The sequence below is a fragment of the Culex quinquefasciatus genome, chromosome 2 (assembly GCF_015732765.1).
Source record: "Culex quinquefasciatus strain JHB chromosome 2, VPISU_Cqui_1.0_pri_paternal, whole genome shotgun sequence".
Taxonomy (NCBI): domain Eukaryota; kingdom Metazoa; phylum Arthropoda; class Insecta; order Diptera; family Culicidae; genus Culex; species Culex quinquefasciatus.
The window spans coordinates 118,561,442-118,582,476 of NC_051862.1; the positions used below are offsets into that span (position 1 = coordinate 118,561,442).

Consider the following 21,035-nt stretch of genomic DNA (forward strand, 5'->3'; position numbering starts at 1 on the left):
TAATAGTCGAGCACGTTCATGCGAATTCGGGAAATCTGTTAGCTTCTTGCCTTTAGCATTTTCAACAAACAGGTTATTAAAGTAATGCTGAATTTTGGTTAATTTAACTGAAAATTGGCAGTGACAAGTACGTTTTTGTTAAAATTTACCAAAATAAAATCAACAATTTTAATTGTTAAAATTTCTGGGCACAGTCTCTCCGTGTACATTTTATGATTTTTTACAGTTACGTAACGGGAAATGGCAGAGGTTTGAAAAGTAGAAAACAACCAAATAACAACAAAAAGTAAAAGGTTCTCCAGAGAATCACTTTCAAGAATCCGCTAGCGGCAAAGGATTTGGTCTTGATTTATCCAAGGGAAAGTTTATCGTAAATTATTCCCGCAGCCCTTGGTTGCGGGATAAATTTCTCTTTTATCTCGGCCTTGATTCACGCAGAAATATGCTCTCCGTGTTTGTGTTTGAGTTATGTTGACTGCGGTCGTATTTTGCGTTATTTTATGCATTCGATTGCGTTCTTCTGAATTATGAGCATTATTAGGGGGGGGGAGGGGAGATTTATAATTCAAGTGAGATTTTTCCGATTTCTAACGAACCAATTTCATTCAACTTTATTTCCAGAATCTCCCCCACTACGTCGCCCACGCACAGGACGAACAGTACCAACAGTACTGGTGGCAGCAGCAGCAGTAGCAACAACATTCGCAGCCCAGTGCACAGTAGCAGCACTACGACTAGCCCTAAAAGGATTAACATCCAGCAGCATCATAATCACAGTAGCAGTAGTGAATGGCGAACGCGAAATCTCGTTCGAAACAACGATTCGAGCACCAGCTCGAGTGAAAAGCCTTCCTCGAACGATAATACCGTGATCGCCAAAAGTCCCACACAAACAACACTGGTGAGTTGAGGATTTGACATTTTGAATATTTAGTTTTCACAATAACAGCAATTTTTGTAAGTTTTTTTTTTTTCATTTTTCTTACTCTTGCCTTAGTGCCTTAGTTAAAGAAATAATTGTTCCGAAATAGATTATGATGCAACACTAGGGTGCCCAGAATATGGGACTTTTTCTCAAAACCTCGCTCCACAAGCTGAATATTGTTCCTTGGGCTATTTTAGGACTCTGGGCCAAATATGAGCAAAATCGGTGGAATGGAATGGAATGGAATGGAATGGAATGGAATGGAATGGAATGGAATGGAATGGAATGGAATGGAATGGAATGGAATGGAATGGAATGGAATGGAATGGAATGGAATGGAATGGAATGGAATGGAATGGAATGGAATGGAATGGAATGGAATGGAATGGAATGGAATGGAATGGAATGGAATGGAATGGAATGGAATGGAATGGAATGGAATGGAATGGAATGGAATGGAATGGAATGGAATGGAATGGAATGGAATGGAATGGAATGGAATGGAATGGAATGGAATGGAATGGAATGGAATGGAATGGAATGGAATGGAATGGAATGGAATGGAATGGAATGGAATGGGAACGAATTGAACAATAACAGCAATTTCAAACATTCAATTTTCTAATTTAAAAATTAACTGACGTAAACGAGATGCGATTTTTGTTATCATACCTATAGAATGAAGGAACGAAATATTTATGCTTTTGAGTTCAAGTTTATCAACGTAAAAAACTTGCTATAAAAAAATTAACCAATTATCATTGTCACACAAACCTTCAAAAAAGTCGCACACCATTCAAATTTACCGCATGACAACGCTCACATGTCCTTTGTGATTTCAGCCAATTTTTATCATTCGTGGGAGGAAAATGAAAATTTTATGTCCTTCAAACAAAATGATGCTTTTACGAGCCTCCATCCTACCCCGCTGCTACAAGAACGAACGAAGCAGCAACAGTTTGAAGCTGTAACGTACCTGGACAACAAAAAAGGGGACGACATCATGTGGTTAAAAATAAAAGGTCACGGTTGGGCAGATATCAATTTTCGCACACATCAGATAATAAACTTTCCGTCTCAACGCCAAGCCGGGTCCACCCCACGAGCGCGTTTGTCCGGAAAGGTTGACACCTTCCCTCCCCACACAGAACAAACAGATCGTCCTGAACAACAACTCAGACACGAAACTCTTTGCGTTTACCTTGTCTATTTGTTGGTGACACCTTCCGTACATCTCATCAGTCGGATGTACTAACTCGGTTTTATTTTTGGTGGTGGGTCCCCCGATCCCTGGGTGTCGTTTACTTCGGTTTGCCAAAACGTTGTGTGATAGATTTCACTCAATCATTCTGACCCCCCGAACGTCCCAACATGGACCGGTGAGCCATCACCTGGAGTTTCCCTTTTGCATGTTACCGTCGTCAGGTCGTCACACATAAACCGTATAGCCTAAAAGGGTGAAAATGTGCCACATATCTCTGTACCTACCTCTAGGTCATGCTGAATAATAGATGATTGGTTGACGCCTTCCATATGGTTTGAGGTTAGAAGGCTCATCACCCAGAGGCCCTCTGGTGGGTCTGCCAAACTGTTCCATTTCCGAAATGTCACGTACATTTCAAGATCCTTTGACGTGTTGTTGCCACAAGGTAGAAAATTCTGGGGCCCTGTGGGATTGTAATTACAACAGCTAGCTTTTCATTGAACTCGCAGGAACTTGTGTAAAATCCTGATTTGCTTAATAGTAATTGTTAAGCTTAAGCAGATGCAAAAAATATTATAGATATATGGTTTTATTAGTTTTCTCATGATGTAAGTTTTAGGTACTACAATATACTCTCTGATATATTGGTGCAGATTTTATCAGTTGATGGCTTTTTCTATTACACTGGTTATAAGTTACCCATACTTATATACATTTTTTTGTTTTTCTTGTCTGCTCTCACAAAATCTCACAAAATCTAAAAAAAAATTGGTTCTATATGTAAACAATGACCCCTCTAGGTTGTTGCACATTCCAATGGCATGTCCCACTTTTGTATTGTTGGGTAACGGAAAATTACATAGGTTTTAAGCTATTTTTGGATTTTCATTTTATGAAAATACGTTTGCACGATTTTGAGTAAGTCATCAAATCGGATGTCAAATTGTACAGAAATTCTCGTTGACACCAAATTTCCAAATAATCATCATTTCAAGCTGCAAATTATTGAAAAATACGTCTTTTTTCGAATGATCAAAAATGTAAGGGGTTTTACCACCGGGACCCGTGGTGTAAGGGTAAGCGTGGTTGCCTCTCACCCAGTCGGCCTGGTTTCGATCCCAGAATGGCAAATTTTGAGACGAGGTTTGTATGATAACACCTTCCGTCGGACGGGGAAGTACATGTTGGCCCCGGTCTAACCTAGAGGTTAGGTCGTTAGCTCAGTCCAGGTGTAGGAGTCGTCTCCCTGGGTCCTGCCTCGGTGGAGTCGCTGGTAGGCAGTTGGACTAACAAGCCTTTCCAACCAAAACCCGTTAAAGTTGACTGAATAAGTAAATTTTGATAGTTTTTTTCAAATTGATTTTTTTTTTAAATTAAAGTGCAAACGTTCATGTAAGAGTAACATTCAGTAGTTACACTCTCTTCCCTGTCAATATATCATTGACTTGAGGAGCCGGCAATCAGAATATGAAAAATATAATTCCATTGAATAAGTAAAAAATATTCAGAAAATAAGTTGTTATTTAGAGCATCAATATCAGTGTTTCTTAAGAAACTAAATAAATGTATTAATATCAATTTGCGGTGATAACAATTTGACAAAATTGGATTTATTGAGTGAATAGTTTCCGTGTAAATTGCAAAAAAAAACACTTTTTTGATCTTTGTTCTGATTTTGATTTTTAATACAGTGTACAATGCCCAACATTGAAAAAACGGCAAATATCCACTTTTGGCAAAATGGAGTTATTAGCACCAGGTGGTAGAGGATGTTCCAACGCATCTTCTGAAACTTGAATTTTACTGAAATAGTGTTTTGACTTGGCTGCCGATGCGAAAAACCAAACGGCTAATATGCCACTCTTATGGGAAATTGCCTTGACGGAGATTTTGTGACAAACACTAAAACGCGTTTTTCTCGGAATACTTGATTTGGCATAGAAAGAATTTCGTTCGATGTTCATAAATAACTATTATTCAACGTCATCCAAGTGAAAAAAGTCTTTAAAAACCTCAAAATTGTTTAAAAATAACAGATATCTAAAAATATTTTTGATTCATTTCAAACAACAATGCGGGGCAATATGCACCGCAACATTGGAGCGAAATGCACTACAACAACGGGGCAAAATGCACCGGCTAAAAGCAGTTTTCACTAGTCACCACTAGATGACACCGCTGTTTTTACAAAGGAGCTTCACAGCGGTGCATTTTACCCCGACCATGCTTTTTGCAGAAAATTTAATTAAAAATGCATTTTTTGATGTTTTTGGACTCATCTATCTACACAATAATAAAGATTATGGCAAAAACTATATACCTCGACACTTACAATAACAATAAATGCTTTTTATATTGTCCAAAAATCAAAATGAAAGTTCAATGAAAATTAGATGAAAACACAACATTTTAAAGTTTTGCAAATAACTTAAACTGTTTTTGTACTACGATGCATGGTTTAGCAATGTTAAGCCTCCAATTTCTATGATTTTTCACCCGGAAAATTCTTTCAAATACCGATAAAAGCAAGGGGTGCATTTTGCCCCGGGGGTGCATATTACCCCCTCTCCTCCTAATAGCCGAATTTTCAATTATGGTCAGTAAAACACCTTTTAAAAAATCTAATTGGCAAAATGTCGTACAAAATTCAACTTATTTTAATCTTTTTGGCTGGACAAGATGTTACATTTAAATGTTCCTGTTATATCAAATGTAAACAGATAAAACAATAAATTTAGCGAATACTTTCTACTATATTAGGCCGTTGCAAATATTTTTGAAGTTTATGTCCCTCAACTCTGACCATGTTCGAGAGGGGGGCAATAAAATAAAAGTATGAAAATTAAAATATCGAGCCATGGTTTCATCATTTGAATGAAAAAGGTGTTTAAAAAAGCATTATGCATCTGTCCAGTTGTCTTGCAAAATATTTAAGTTTCTGATTTAATCTAATCTAATCAGACCCTAGCGCAGCCAATCTTTCGAAGGGATCCTGGAGAGTGCCTTAGGTTAGAGGACACCTAGCACTCTTCTTGTCATTTTTTAACATTTGTAGTGCGCCATTGCATCGGAATGCATTGAAACATCACAAGCGTTAAAGCGGCCAGGCCTACTGCGTAAAGCCGTATCGCAGAGATGACTCGTAATTGGGTTGAGTTTGAGCACTGAGTGTTCGAACAACAACACAATTCTGAATCGACAGGGGAGAAAGAAGCGTGGGGACACACCATCATACGCTCCGAGATTTTGGTTGTATTCGTTGGGAGCACCATGCTAACATGCTAAGAAGGTTTGATACTCCGAGACCCTCTGGGATGGGAAATTGTATTTCCACGAATGCCCTGGACACTATTTGCCGTGGTTATAGCGCCACAACTCGCTCTCTGTAACAGTAGTCCTAATTCCAGTCCAAGCTCACCAAGCCGTCATGGCCTAGTGGTTAGCATTTTTGCTTACCAATCCAAAGGGCGAGGGATCGAACCCCGCCTCAAGCGATTTTTCGTTCATCATTTCAATTTTCTATGTTCTAAACTTTCTCGTTGGGAGCAGATGGGCATCGAACCCAGAACCATTCACTTACAAAGCGAACACCGTAACCAGTCAGCCACGGCCATTCGTTGTCTTGCAAAATATTTAAGTTTTGACGGAAATTTTATTTTTTGTGAGAAAAGAAAGTTTTTGCTGTGCTGTACATTGTAATTTAATAAAAATAACTAGTTACTTCTGTAATTTTAACATAAAATTTTCAGAGTTAGTTCAACGTTATTGACGTTCATGAAATTTCCGTGAAATGGTATAAAATTAAAGTCCCCGTGAAATTTGCCTGAAAAAAATCCTCATGATTTTCTAAGACAAATCATAACATATTTAAATTATCTAATTTTACAGATTTTTTATTTTCAATATTTTCTACACTCTATCCTTTTTGGTGGTTGATGTCTTCTAAAAAAGCATACTTTCATGTTTAAAAACGTATTTAAATTGTCAACAAACAAAAGAACAACACGTCACGAAAATAAGAAAAGGATTCAGCTTCTTAATTTAGAACGTGAAATAACTTGCCAAATTTGGTCCAACGGACATATTCTATCCTGTTATTAAACTGAGCATGAAAAAATAGTTTAAATTCACTAAACCTGATCTCGGCAAAAAAAGTAATAAAAACTCGGAAAAAAGTAATAGCTTGACAACGTGTGTTATTTTTCTCCCCATAAAATTTTATTACTTAACATCAAAATCATTCAATCTTCGCTAATGGATGCCACGCTCTGGAATGAATGTCGTATGCAAATAATTCTAATAAATTTGCTCAATTTAAATTGGCATATACCGAGCATATCTGTCCACAAAATAAAAGGACCGAAAGAGACCAGCCGAAAACTGTCTCCCAAGTACGATACTTTCTCCCAACACTGGCTGCTCCCAACGAGTGAAGTAAACGTTTTGCGGGCAGGATGCTATCCGAGTGTATTTGATTTTCGTTGTTCCCGACCATAACATATCTTAAACACCCATCTTCAACATCTCCCACAGTCTATCTGCTGCGGGACGGAACGGTTCCTGATGCTTCTGGCTCCGGGTTCTGGCCCCACACTATATATTTTCTGTGGTCTTGGAGAAGCTCCGCCAACTCCGAGGACCAAGACCGGCAAAACGCTGTAGTGGCATAACATGAAAATTTTGTCCTACCAATTTCGTTTTACCGACATAAATCACATCAAAATACAATCTCGAGCGAGGAATCTGAAGAAGTTTTCGGTAGACTACCAACAGAAAAAAAAGAAGTTAAAATATATTTCACCCTGTATCGTGCAGAGACGAAATTGGTAAAAGCCGGAACGATTATGGTTCCACTTAGCAGAGATCCAAGCTGCTGCTGTAAGAATTTTCAAGCGAAACTATCCTAGAAGATGTTTGTTCTAATCCTGCGGAAGCGCACAAGACTTGAAAAATACATTTCACTAATCATACCGCATTTACAAATCTAATATTTGTGTAAAAGCTGAGTATAGTTTACATCTTTCTCTCTCTCGTTTCAGCCAAAGACGCGACCCTCCAACGTTTTACCCACGCGATACGCAAGTCTTCCATGTTCCAGCCCGCCCAAACCAACCGGACCAAGCGAACCGCCGCCGAGCGGTGGCAGTCTGGACGACGACCGGAACCAACTCGGGGGCATCGGGATCAGCGCCGTACACGACGCCGTCCTGCGGGGGATGACGCGGATGCCAGGTTAGTTTTACAATAAAAATCTTGATCAAATAAAGTTTTAAATAGTTGTGGTGTGTAAATATTTTCCAAATTTGTAAAGTGCAAAAATTTACACATTAAATTTTTGAAGAATTCAGATATAAAATTTGATGACTTCATAACTTTAATGCAAGAAAACATTAAAGTATGGAATGCGCAATAATAATTTCACGGCGAGTTTTTATTTGGCTAATATTTCTCCAACTTTACGAGCATCCAAATCCTTGGAACCTAATCTTCTTCATTCCCCCCAACGCCAACCACCACCCGCGGCGCTCATCAGCTATCTCATTAAGCATCATTTTTATCCCTTCCGTCGCCAGTAAAGTGCGCCACCGGGGATTAGAAAATCCTGTGGGAGTTAATGTCGCGTTATTTACCCCAAACGGACACCCTTCCAACTCAAAATTTAAGCTGTCCCCGGAAGGTAGAAGCTCACATTACTTAGTACAGTGCACGATGGTTCTTTTTTTTTTGTACAATTTCATACCCCGTTCTTAAAGCGCGTTCGAACACTTCCGGGTCCGTCAATGTACGCAAAATTCAGCTTTTGGAGATGAAGTTGCTTAGGACTGCAAACTGTGGTATGGCGTATGCCTGGAAGGCCACTTACGAAGTCATTTGCATGTTGTTTGTGCAGTTGAAGTTGTAGGGATGTTTCGTGGTACTGGCGAATATCTTTTGCTTGAAGTGGGGTGATTATGGATCAAAGAACTAAACATCTCTCGAAATTTCTAAATAAAAAATAATATATCGGAAAACTTGTAACGTGAAGGTTTGTTCCAACCTTTTTCCAAAATATGGTGGAATTTGATGAATTCTACACAGATAGAAGTTCTGTAAACAAATCCGTAACTACACGGAGAAAAAAGAGTTTCCAAAATCGTGAACAAGCGTTCACGAAAATGGGAACCACGAACAAAGTGTTCAAATCCCATGGTATTTGAACTCTTTATTCGTGGTTCCCATATTCATGAACGCTTTTTAAAGATGTTGGGAACTCTTTTTTTCTCCGTGTATATGCTGTCGAATTTTCAAACATTTAAATGTTTTCAAACTCGTCAATATTTTTCATCGATTTCGCTGATTTTTTTTTAGATCGACAATTTTTTATCCAAAATCGGAAAAGAATGTTTGTGGAAAACATTTCAATGTTTACAAATTCGACAACATAGAGGGACCGGAAAGGGATCGTTCAAATATTACGTCCAGAGATTTTTGGGATTTTAGATCCCCCCTCCCCTCTCTCCCTTTCACCAATGCCAATCGTTTGAATATTAACCCAATCTCACCCCTTGATAGGATTTGTTCTAGGAACTTGATTTTTTCAGCAAAGTTTTCGTAAAATGTCCCTTGGACAGATTTAAGTTTCATTGGGTCATCACTTTGACCCAATCTCACCCCTGTCGTGACTGAAGCCCGCAGATCCAATCACTGAATGATAAAAACGAACATTGTTTTTCTAAAATAAATTAATAATCAAGATTTCTTGGTGGAAAAACTGGCAATTGTTCAAAGCAAGCTTGAAACATTATTCAACATCATCAAAGATATTTCCCTCGTTGTGGTCGATAAATTTACGCTGCGACTTAAATTACACACATAAATAACGATGGTCCTTAGCCAGTTCAAACTGGCGGCCATCGACGTGATTTTACGACCATCAATGATTACGTTTGTACGATTATTTCATTGCTTGCGTTCAAAGTCAGCTGAGCGAGCATACATAACACAGCGTAACAAAATTTTTTTTTTATTTTTTGGCAGCACGAAAAAAAATGCTCCTCTAGGGTTCGGCTTCCCGAACAAAATGCAACCTGGCGCATATTTTTATTGTTATCCTAACTCGAGATATTCAATGCAGAAGTTTTGCATATGAATCACCCCCGTCGGAAAATATTTTTATTTTGTTTTCTCTGTAACTTCTGATCAATTAGGTCTTTTGGACGCTTCCGGTGTCATTCGACGGTAAATTGTTAGAAAAACTCAAGATTTGGTCCCATTGGCCGGTTCCCGTAACCGGTTCCGGAGGAAATCCGGAATATTGGCCAAAACTGTGCAAAAACTTCAAAATTTTGAAGTTTTTGCTCTTAATGCGAAGTGAACGCACTATAGCATAAAACAATCTATACAAACTAAAAAATGTTGGTCCCAGCATGTTTGAAGGTGTTTAATTGAAAAGGTGGCCATTGAGAACCGGTTCCGGTCAATCCGGATCCGGAAACTCCGACAAAAATAAGCAATATTTTCACAATTCCAATGTGTCAGACAGATATAAATAAAAGTGTTGTTGAAGCATTCTTTGCTACTTCATATTCATATGACCACAAAAACATGGCCAAGTGGCCAACGGGAACCTGCTCTGAATGTTCCGGATCAGGGAACCTGTGGAAATTATATTTTTTTTTATTAATTTTATGAAGCAGTTTTTATTAAGACATTTTCAATGTATCTGGAAAAATCTGAATTGATTCAAAATCAAAATCAGAAATGTGGCCAAGTGGCCAACGGTAACCCGTTCTGAATGTTCCGGATCATGGAACCAGTGGACACTTGACTTTTTTTTTTAATTTTAAAGGCAGTTTTTTATTAAGAAAGGAGAATGGGCAAATTTGTATGGTAGCTGGTCCAAGGATGTACACGAACGGGACCAACTTTTTTCGAAAGATCTCGCCGAAACATGAAAAAAAGTCTTCTGGACCAACTCTCTAAACCCCGGGGTTCAAAAGTTACAAGTTGTTGAAGTTTGAGCATTTTGGGTAAAAATGTACAAAAAATCGAATTTTTGCTATTTCTCAAATCATTCATAAAATCTCTGTTTCATTATGGAATTCGATTTTCTTGACTTCATTCGACGCGTATCAGCAAAAACTATGAGTTCTGATATGTCTTAGCATGATTGAAACATGATTTCTCTTGTTTTTATCCGTTTGAACCGTTTGTGCAAGATGCATCCCATAGAAACAAGTCAAAACTTCAAGGTTTTGAAACCGGATCCGACCCAGACTGCTTCAGTGAGTATGGAAGGCTTCAGTGCAATGTTGTAACAACTTATTGGGATGGTCTGAGTCATCCGAGAACTCCTTGGAGTTAAGACCGGTGAGTCTACCGCCGTAACAAGCAAGATGTCGGTGGTTTTTGACCACGGATCATTCCCGCATAGCTTCAGTGAGTGTGGTAGACTACTTTGCTAATGTGTTAGGATATCCTGGGTCATTCAAGGACTCCCTGGAGTTATGATTTGTGGAGCTACAGCCGTAACAAGCAAGAGGTCGACGGTTTTTGACCCCGAAACATACACGCATAGCTTCAGACAGTATGGTAAACTGCTTTGTTAATGTGTTGGGATGTCTTTGGTCATCCTAGGACTCCCTGGAGTTTAGATATTTGGGTCACTGTAACAAGAAAAAGGTCGATGATTTTTAACCGCGCATCATAACCGCAAAGATTCAGTGAGTATGGCTGACTGCTGTTATGTTGGGATGTTCTGGACCATTCCAGGGAGTCCTTGTAACAGCCGTAGACCTACAGATCATAACTCCAGGGAGTCCTTGGATGACCCAGGACATCCTAACACATTAGCAAAGTAGTCTACCACACTCACTGATGCTATGCGGGTATGTTCCGTTGTCAAAACCGGTTGACATTTGGATTGTTACGGTAGTAGACCCACAGATCTTAACTCCAGGGAGTCCTAGGAGAACCCAGGACACTCCAACACATCAGCATAGTAGTCTACCATACTCACTGAAGCCATGCGGGTATGATCAGTGGTCAAAAACCGCCGACATCTTGCTTGTTACGGCGGTAGACTCACCGGTCTTAACTCCAAGGAGTTCTCGGATGACTCAGACCATCCCAATAAGTTGTTACAACATTGCACTGAAGCCTTCCATACTCACTGAAGCAGTCTGGGTCGGATCCGGTTTCAAAACCTTGAAGTTTTGACTTGTTTCTATGGGATGCATCTTGCACAAACGGTTCAAACGGATAAAAACAAGAGAAATCATGTTTCAATCATGCTAAGACATATCAGAACTCATAGTTTTTGCTGATACGCGTCGAATGAAGTCAAGAAAATCGAAATCCATAATGAAACAGAGATTTTATAAATGATTTGAGAAATAGCAAAAATTCGATATTTTGTACATTTTTACCCAAAATGCTCAAACATCAACAGCATGTAACTTTTGAACCCCGGGGTTTAGAGAGTTAGTCCAGAAGACTTTTTTTCATGTCTCGGCGAGATCTTTCGAAAAAAGTTGGTCCCGTTCGTGTACATCCTTGGACCAAATTTGCCCATTCTCCTTTTCAAGGTTTCTGGAAAAAATATGAATTAATCCGAAATCAGAATCAGAAATGTGGCCAAGTGGCCAACGGGAACCCGTTCTGAATATTCCGGATCAGGGAACCAGTGGTCACTTGAAATGTGCATTAATTTAAAATAGCATAATTTAATTAGGAAATTTTCTAGTTTTCTAGAAAAATCAGAATTTATTAAAATCAGAATCATAAATACGGCCAGGTAACCAACAGGAACCCGTTTTATATGTTCTGGATTAGGGAACCAGTGAACATTTGAAGTTTTTATCAAGTTTTCAAAAAACATATTTAGATTAATGAAATTTAAAATTCCTGTAAAAATTAAGAACATATTCGATATCAGAATTAGAAATATTGCCAAGTGGCCTACGGGAACTCGTTCTGAATGTTTCGGATCATGTTACCAGAGGAAACTTGAATTTTTAATTAATTTTAAAAATGCATATTTTAATTAATGAAATTTTTAAATCCCTGGAAAAATCTGAATGTATTTAAAATAAGAAATAAAAATGTTGCCAAGTGGCCGACTGTTCCGGATCAGGAGCCAGTGGTCACTTGGCATATTTTAATTAAGAAATTTTCTAGATTTCTAGAAAAATCTGAATTTATTTGAAATCAGAATTCAAAATGTTGTCAAGTGGCCAACGAGAACCTGTTCTGACTGATCCGGATCAGGGAACCAGAAATCACATAAAAAGTTTATTAATTAAAAAAAAACATTTTTTAATTAAGAATATTTCTAGATTTCTAGAAAAATCTAAATTTATTTTAAATCATAATTAAAAATGTTGCCAAGTGGCCAACGAGAACCTGTTCTGACCGGTCAAAATTTTTATTAATTTAAAAAATATATATTTATTTTACTGATTTTTTTAAAGTTTTGGAAAAAATCACAGTTTATTTAAAATCAGATTTTGAAATATTGCCAAGTGGCCAACGGAAACCCATTCTGAATGTTCCGGTTCAGGGAACCAGTGGTTACTTGAAATGTTTATTAATTGAAAAAAGCATATTTTAATAAGGAAATTTTCTAGTTTTCTAGAAAAAATCTGAATTTATTCAAAATCAGAATCAGAAATGTGGCCAGGAACCCGCTTTAAATAATCCGGATTAGGGAACCAGTAAACATTTGAAATTTTTATCAAGTTTTCAAAAACATATTTTGATTAATGAAATTTTAAAATTCCTGTAAAAATTAGAATATATTTAAAATTAGAAATCAAAATGTTGCCAAGTGGCCAACTGTTCCGGTTCAGGGAACCAGTGTTCACTTGACTTTTTATTTGTTTATTTTATAAAGTATATTTCAATTATGAAATTTTCTAGATTTCTTGGAAAATCTAAATTTATTTGAAATCAGAATTGAAAATGTTGTCAAGTGGCCAACGAGAACCTGTTCTGACTTGTCATAATTTTTATTATTTAAAAAATATATTTATTTTACTGTTTTTTTATTTTTTGGAAAAATCACAATTTATTTGAAAACAGAATTAGAAATGTTTTCCAAGTGTCACTTGAAATGTTTATTGATTTTAAAAAAAGCATATTTTAATTAGGAAATTTTCTAGTTTGCTAGAAATAGCAGAATTAATTCAAAATAAGAATCAGAAATGTGGCCAGGTGACCAACAAAAATCCGTATGAAATGTTCTGGATTAGGGAACCAGTCCCAGAACATTTGATTTTTTTTATTAATTTTAATAAAGCATATTTTAATTTTTTAAATTGCTGGAAAATCTGAATTTATTTAAAATTAGAAATATAAATAATGTCAAGTGGCCAACGAGAACCTGTTCTGACAGGTCACAATTTATATTAATTAAAAAAAAAATACTGATTTTTTTTATCAATTTTTGGAAAAAAAAATCACAATTTATTTGAAATCAGAATCAGAAATGTGGCCAGGTGACCAACAGGAACCCGTTTTGAATCTTCTGGATTAGGGAACCAGTGAACATCTGAAATTACTATCAAGTTTTCAAAAAACATATTTTGATTAATGAAATTGTAAAATTCCTGTTAAAATTCAGAACATATTCGAAATCAGAATTAAAAATGTTGCCAAGTAGCCAACGAGATCCTGTTCCAATGTTTATTAATTTAATATATAGAATTACTTTTAAGTTATTAAGAAAAATATTATCAAGAATTACGAGAATTTGTTTTTTTCCATTGATTGCAATGTAAATTTCTCATTAATAGTTTTTTTCTTTTTCTGAAAATGTTTGTATTTTCTTAATGCGAACCGTCGAAAAATTAAGATGAAGATTATGTAGAGATTATTTTTTAAATTCTCAAATAAAATTAGTACTACACTTAACTCATTTCTTAATATGTCCGCCTCTGAATATGTAATTTCTTTTGAGTTTTGAGTAATGTTTTTTTCTAAATTTAAACATTTTTGGCGAAAAATAAAAAGATCAGAACATTCAAAAATTAATGCTCCATTATTCAAAATTCAAATTTCATCAATTCGAAACTTTTTTTTATATTTTAATAGTTTTTCTAAACAATTTTTTTTTAAATTCAGATTAATTTTTTTTCGAATTTCTAAAATTGTAATTAAAATTGGATTATATCTAAATTCAGAATTTTAAAAATCTCCAAAAAACTTAAAAATCAAAAATTCAAAATTTATAGAAAAATTCAAATTAAAAAAAAATCAAAATTGAAAAAAAAATCACTATTTGAAAACTAAAAAATATAAAATTTAAAACAATTTTGCAAACAAAAAAAAACAAAAATCTCAAAAATCGCAAAAAAAAATACATTCTTAGATTTTAAAATTCTTAAATTCTAAAATTGTTAAATTCTTAAATTCTTAAATTCTTAAATTCTTAAATTCTTAAATTCTTAAATTCTTAAATTCTTAAATTCTTAAATTCTTAAATTCTTAAATTCTTAAATTCTTAAATTCTTAAATTCTTAAATTCTTAAATTCTTAAATTCTTAAATTCTTAAATTCTTAAATTCTTAAATTCTTAAATTCTTAAATTCTTAAATTCTTAAATTCTTAAATTCTTAAATTCTTAAATTCTTAAATTCTTAAATTCTTAAATTCTTAAATTCTTAAATTCTTAAATTCTTAAATTCTTAAATTCTTAAATTCTTAAATTCTTAAATTCTTAAATTCTTAAATTCTTAAATTCTTAAATTCTTAAATTCTTAAATTCTTAAATTCTTAAATTCTTAAATTCTTAAATTCTTAAATTCTTAAATTCTTAAATTCTTAAATTCTTAAATTCTTAAATTCTTAAATTCTTAAATTCTTAAATTCTTAAATTCTTAAATTCTTAAATTCTTAAATTCTTAAATTCTTAAATTCTTAAATTCTTAAATTCTTAAATTCTTAAATTCTTAAATTCTTAAATTCTTAAATTCTTAAATTCTTAAATTCTTAAATTCTTAAATTCTTAAATTCTTAAATTCTTAAATTCTTAAATTCTTAAATTCTTAAATTCTTAAATTCTTAAATTCTTAAATTCTTAAATTCTTAAATTCTTAAATTCTTAAATTCTTAAATTCTTAAATTCTTAAATTCTTAAATTCTTAAATTCTTAAATTCTTAAATTCTTAAATTCTTAAATTGTTAAATTCTTAAATTCTTAAATTCTTAAATTCTTAAATTCTTAAATTGTTAAATTCTTAAATTCTTAAATTCTTAAATTCTTAAATTCTTAAATTCTTAAATTCTTAAATTCTTAAATTCTTAAATTCTTAAATTCTTAAATTCTTAAATTCTTAAATTCTTAAATTCTTAAATTCTTAAATTCTTAAATTCTTAAATTCTTAAATTCTTAAATTCTTAAATTCTTAAATTCTTAAATTCTTAAATTCTTAAATTCTTAAATTCTTAAATTCTTAAATTCTTAAATTCTTAAATTCTTAAATTCTTAAATTCTTAAATTCTTAAATTGTTAAATTCTTTAATTCTTAAATTCTTAAATTCTTAAATTGTTAAATTCTTAAATTGTTAAATTCTTAAATTCTTAAATTCTTAAATTCTTAAATTCTTAAATTCTTAAATTCTTAAATTCTTAAATTCTTAAATTCTTAAATTCTTAAATTCTTAAATTCTTAAATTCTTAAATTCTTAAATTCTTAAATTCTTAAATTCTTAAATTCTTAAATTCTTAAATTCTTAAATTCTTAAATTCTTAAATTCTTAAATTCTTAAATTCTTAAATTCTTAAATTCTTAAATTCTTAAATTCTTAAATTCTTAAATTCTTAAATTCTTAAATTCTTAAATTCTTAAATTCTTAAATTCTTAAATTCTTAAATTCTTAAATTCTTAAATTCTTAAATTCTTAAATTCTTAAATTCTTAAATTCTTAAATTCTTAAATTCTTAAATTCTTAAATTCTTAAATTCTTAAATTCTTAAATTCTTAAATTCTTAAATTCTTAAATTCTTAAATTCTTAAATTCTTAAATTCTTAAATTCTTAAATTCTTAAATTCTTAAATTCTTAAATTCTTAAATTCTTAAATTCTTAAATTCTTAAATTCTTAAATTCTTAAATTCTTAAATTCTTAAATTCTTAAATTCTTAAATTCTTAAATTCTTAAATTCTTAAATTCTTAAATTCTTAAATTCTTAAATTCTTAAATTCTTAAATTCTTAAATTCTTAAATTCTTAAATTCTTAAATTCTTAAATTCTTAAATTCTTAAATTCTTAAATTCTTAAATTCTTAAATTCTTAAATTCTTAAATTCCTAAAATCTTTAATTTTTGGAAGAAAATATTTCAAATATTGGAAATGCAATTTGTTTCGGAATTATTCGAAATTAAGTGTGGAATATGGAATATAATCTGTATTAAAATTCATAGATTTTGAAGTTTTAGAATTTCTAAATCTAAAATTCAATTATATTCAAATTTTAGATTTTGTGTTTTTGAGCTCATATTTTGAAGTTAAATTTCATTTAATAGATTTTTAAATTTTGTTTATATTGGTTTATAATTTTCTATTTCGTTTATATTGGTCAAAATTATTGTAGTGTCCCTCTGATTCGCAAAAAGAATTTTTTGGTGACACTTTTCTTGACGACTCTTTAGGTATTTTTTAAAATGATTTTTTGCTATCACTCCTTCAAACATAAAACGAGTTAAATTATTTTATCAAATACTTTCTTTATTAGTTTTTTCTTTGGAAATAATGTTTCTTGAATGTTTGTCGCGATTTTTTTTATATGGCGTGAATTTCGCGCGGATTGAGGTTTCGGTCAGCGCGGAATTGGCGCGGATTTTCTTTCGACTTTCCCGTAACAACCCTGCATGTCCACTGGTACCCTGATCCGGAACATTCAGAATGGGTTCCCGTTGGCCACTTGGAAATATTTTTAATTCTTATTTCAAATTAACTGTGTTTTTTCCAAAATTTAAAAAAACAGTAAAATAAATATATTTATTTCAATAATAAAAATTGTGACTAGTCAGAACAGGTTCTCGTTGGCCACATTTTCAATTCTGATTTCAAATAAATTTAGATTTTTCTAGAAATCTAGAAAATTTCATAATTAGAATATGCTTTATAAAATAAAAAAAAGTCAAGTGAACACTGGTTCCCTGATCCGGAACAGTTGGCCACTTGGCAACATTTTATGTCTAATTTTAAATATATTCAAAATTTTCAGGAATTTAAAAATTTCATTTATTAAAATATGCTTTTTTAAAGTTAATAAAAAAAATTCAAGTGTCCTCTGGTTCCCTGATCCAAATCATTCAAAACGGATTCCGTCGGCCACTTGCCTAATTCTGATTTCAAATATGTTCTGAATTTTTAAAGGAATTTTAAAATTTTAAATATTTTAAGTGGAATTATTGAATGTCATTTATTGAAATATGCTTTATTAATATTAATAAAAAAAAATCAAGTGTCTTCTGGTTCCCTGATCCGGATCAGTCTGAACGGGTTCCAGTTGACCACTTAGCAACATATTTAATTCTGATTTTAAATAAATTCTGAATTTTTACAGGAATTTTAAAATTTCATTAATCATAATATGTTTTTGAAAACTTGATAAAAATTTCAAATATTCACTTGTTCCCTAATCCGGATCAATTAAAACGGGTTCCTGTTTGTCACCTGGCCACATTTCTGATTCTGATTTTGAATTAATTCTGCTATTTCTAGAAAACTAGAAAATTTCCTAATTAAAATATGCTTTTTTTAATTAATAAACATTTCAAGTGACTACTGGTTCCCTGATCCGGAACTTTCAAAATGGGTTTCCATTGGCCACTTGGAAACATTTCTAATGCTGTTTTCAAATAAATTGTGATTTTTTCAAAAAAATTAATAAAAAATCAGTAAGATAAATATATTTTTTTAAATAATAAAAATTGTGACTAGTCAGAACAGGTTCTCGTTGGCCACTTGACAACATTTTGAATTCTGATTTCAAATAAATTCAGATTTTTCTAGAAATCTAGAAAATTTCTTAATTAAAATATGCCAAGTGACCACTGGCTCCCTGATCCGGAACAGTCGGCCACTTGGCAACATTTTTATTTCTTATTTTAAATACATTCAGATTTTTCCAGGGATTTAAAAATTTCATTAATTAAAATATGCATTTTTAAAATTAATTAAAAATTCAAGTTTCCTCTGGTAACATGATCCGAAACATTCAGAACGAGTTCCCGTAGGCCACTTGGCAATATTTCTAATTCTGATATCGAATATGTTCTTAATTTTTACAGGATTTTTTAAATTTCATTAATCTAAATATGTTTTTTGAAAACTTGATAAAAACTTCAAATGTTCACTGGTTCCCTAATCCAGAACATATAAAACGGGTTCCTGTTGGTTACCTGGCCGTATTTATGATTCTGATTTTAATAAATTCTGATTTTTCTAGAAAACTAGAAAATTTCCTAATTAAATTATGCTATTTTAAATTAATGCACATTTCAAGTGACCACTGGTTCCCTGATCCGGAATATTCAGAACGGGTTCCCGTTGGCCACTTGGCCACATTTCTGATTCTGATTTCGGATTAATTCATATTTTTCCAGAAACCTTGAAAATTTCTTAATAAAAACTGCCTTTAAAATTAAAAAAAGTCAAGTGTCCACTGGTTCCATGATCCGGAACATTCAGAACGGGTTACCGTTGGCCACTTGGCCACATTTCTGATTTTGATTTTGAATCAATTCAGATTTTTCCAGATACATTGAAAATGTCTTAATAAAAACTGCTTCATAAAATTAATAAAAAAAATATAATTTCCACAGGTTCCCTGATCCGGAACATTCAGAGCAGGTTCCCGTTGGCCACTTGGCCATGTTTTTGTGGTCATATGAATATGAAGTAGCAAAGAATGCTTCAACAACACTTTTATTTATATCTGTCTGACACATTGGAATTGTGAAAATATTGCTTATTTTTGTCCGGAGTTTCCGGATCCGGATTGACCGGAACCGGTTCTCAATGGCCACCTTTTCAATTAAACACCTTCAAACATGCTGGGACCAACATTTTTTTAGTTTGTATAGATTGTTTTATGCTATAGTGCGTTCACTTCGCATTAAGAGCAAAAAACTTCAAAATTTTGAAGTTTTTGCACAGTTTTGGCCAATATTCCGGATTTCCTCCGGAACCGGTTACGGGAACCGGCCAATGGGACCAAATCTTGAGTTTTTCTAACAATTTACCGTCGAATGACACCGGAAGCGTCCAAAAAGACCTAATTGATCAGAAGTTACAGAGAAAACAAAATAAAAAATATTTTCCGACGGGGGGTGATTCATATGCAAAACTTCTGCATTGAATATCTCGAGTTAGGATAACAATAAAAATATGCGCCAGGTTGCATTTTGTTCGGGAAGCCGAACCCTAGAGGAGCATTTTTTTTCGTGCTGCCAAAAAATAAAAAAAAAATTTTGTTACGCTGTGTAATACAACGTTCGATTTTCTCATTTTCCGCAGAGCCCATAGTTAACGAGCACCCGGTGACCATCTACCCCGGCAGGGCGTCCCCACCCAGACGCCTTCCCTCCCGAAACCTGCCCGGATCAATCGAACGACACGGGTCTGCTGCAGCCACCGCAGTCTGTCGACCTGGCAACTATCCATCGGACAACTCACAGTCCTCACAGGAGACCTCGTCCCCGGAAAACAACGAGTCCGAGAACAACTCGTCCCTGTCGCCCACCCATGGAGTGCCACTGAACATCAACTACAACCACGGTCTGGTTACGAATCGAATATTTGCCACCAGCAGTGCCGTCGAATTCACGCGACCAACGCGGCCACGCAATGGCAAGCAGCCGAGGCACGAGGATAGTGACGAGGAACGGTTCTCCGAGGACTCGTTGGAGGAATCATCACTGCCGCCACCCCCGGGACCGGTCACGGTGCCACCCCCACCGTCGCTTTCAGCTCCGGTCACACCTAGCAAACGCCACAGCATAGCCTGGGAGGTGAACCTGGACGATCCGGCCAGCTTTGGGGATCCGTTGACCACAGCCAAACCCGCAACCTCCGGCTCCGGATGCAGCAAGGTGAGTGCGATTAAACCGCAGAGTTCCTTTTATACTTTATTCATTCATTAACCCACCACATCCACTTCAAAAGCCCGGGACTGAACGGGTAGAAATTAATGAAAATATCATTAATCATGATAAAACATCGATGGAGGCGCATGGTGTGTCAAACTACACACTTAGATTTTTCTACCGTACTCGGTAAATTTTTTACCGAAATCTCAACAGCCGAGTGCTCGGTACTCAGCTCGGTAAAAGTTTAAACTACCGAGAGCTCAGTAAACGCTAATCTGACAGCTGGTTTGAACTTTTACAGAGGACCTCGGTAAAAAATTACCGGTTGCTCGGTACATATTCTGAATTTTTACGGTGCTTACGGTAATGTTTTTTTTATGGATTGAATTTATTTTCCCTTTATTTATTCAAAAAGATGACCAAATTTATTCACAAATAATACCTATGTACATTCACAATAACATCACAACTTATTTTTTTCTCGATTATTAAACAATAGCAAAAATGACGACATAAACCAGCTCCTTCTAAAACGGATCAAAAGATGAAGCTTCGACGTGAGCTGAAAGAAAAATTATTATTCTAAATAGTAAATAATTTAATTTTCTCAAATAAAAAGACACATACCTGTTATTTTGTCACAATTTATAGTTTTAAATTACTTTTTTTTCTGAATGTACTCAGAGAAATGTCCGACAACAGCGACCAAATACAAAAAAAATGACAGCTACAAAATGACATAAGTTTCAACTGAGAGACTCGGTAAAACTTTACTGAGCTTTCAGTAAAACACAAGGTTATTAGCTGAGTACTCGGTAATTAAATTA

The 21,035-nt window shown here is 33.9% G+C and overlaps 1 protein-coding gene and 1 long non-coding RNA gene across 6 annotated transcripts in view; one reads left to right on the forward strand and one right to left on the reverse strand.

Moving 5' to 3' along the window:
• LOC6032431 (uncharacterized protein PB18E9.04c) overlaps positions 1-21,035 on the forward strand; it is a 265,877-nt gene that overhangs the window by 188,147 nt on the left and 56,695 nt on the right. For all 5 annotated transcript variants that reach the window (XM_038250173.1, XM_038250172.1, XM_038250176.1 and 2 more), the window contains exons 6-8: positions 622-901; positions 7,169-7,361; positions 19,637-20,211. In XM_038250173.1, the coding sequence (XP_038106101.1) occupies positions 622-901; positions 7,169-7,361; positions 19,637-20,211 (1,048 nt within the window). The remainder of the gene's footprint in view (positions 1-621; positions 902-7,168; positions 7,362-19,636; positions 20,212-21,035) is intronic.
• On the reverse strand, positions 20,607-20,871 carry LOC119765920. Its single transcript, XR_005276931.1, has 2 exons — positions 20,836-20,871; positions 20,607-20,770 (listed from the first exon to the last, which is right to left on the reverse strand). It is a non-coding gene; the product is annotated as an uncharacterized LOC119765920 (long non-coding RNA).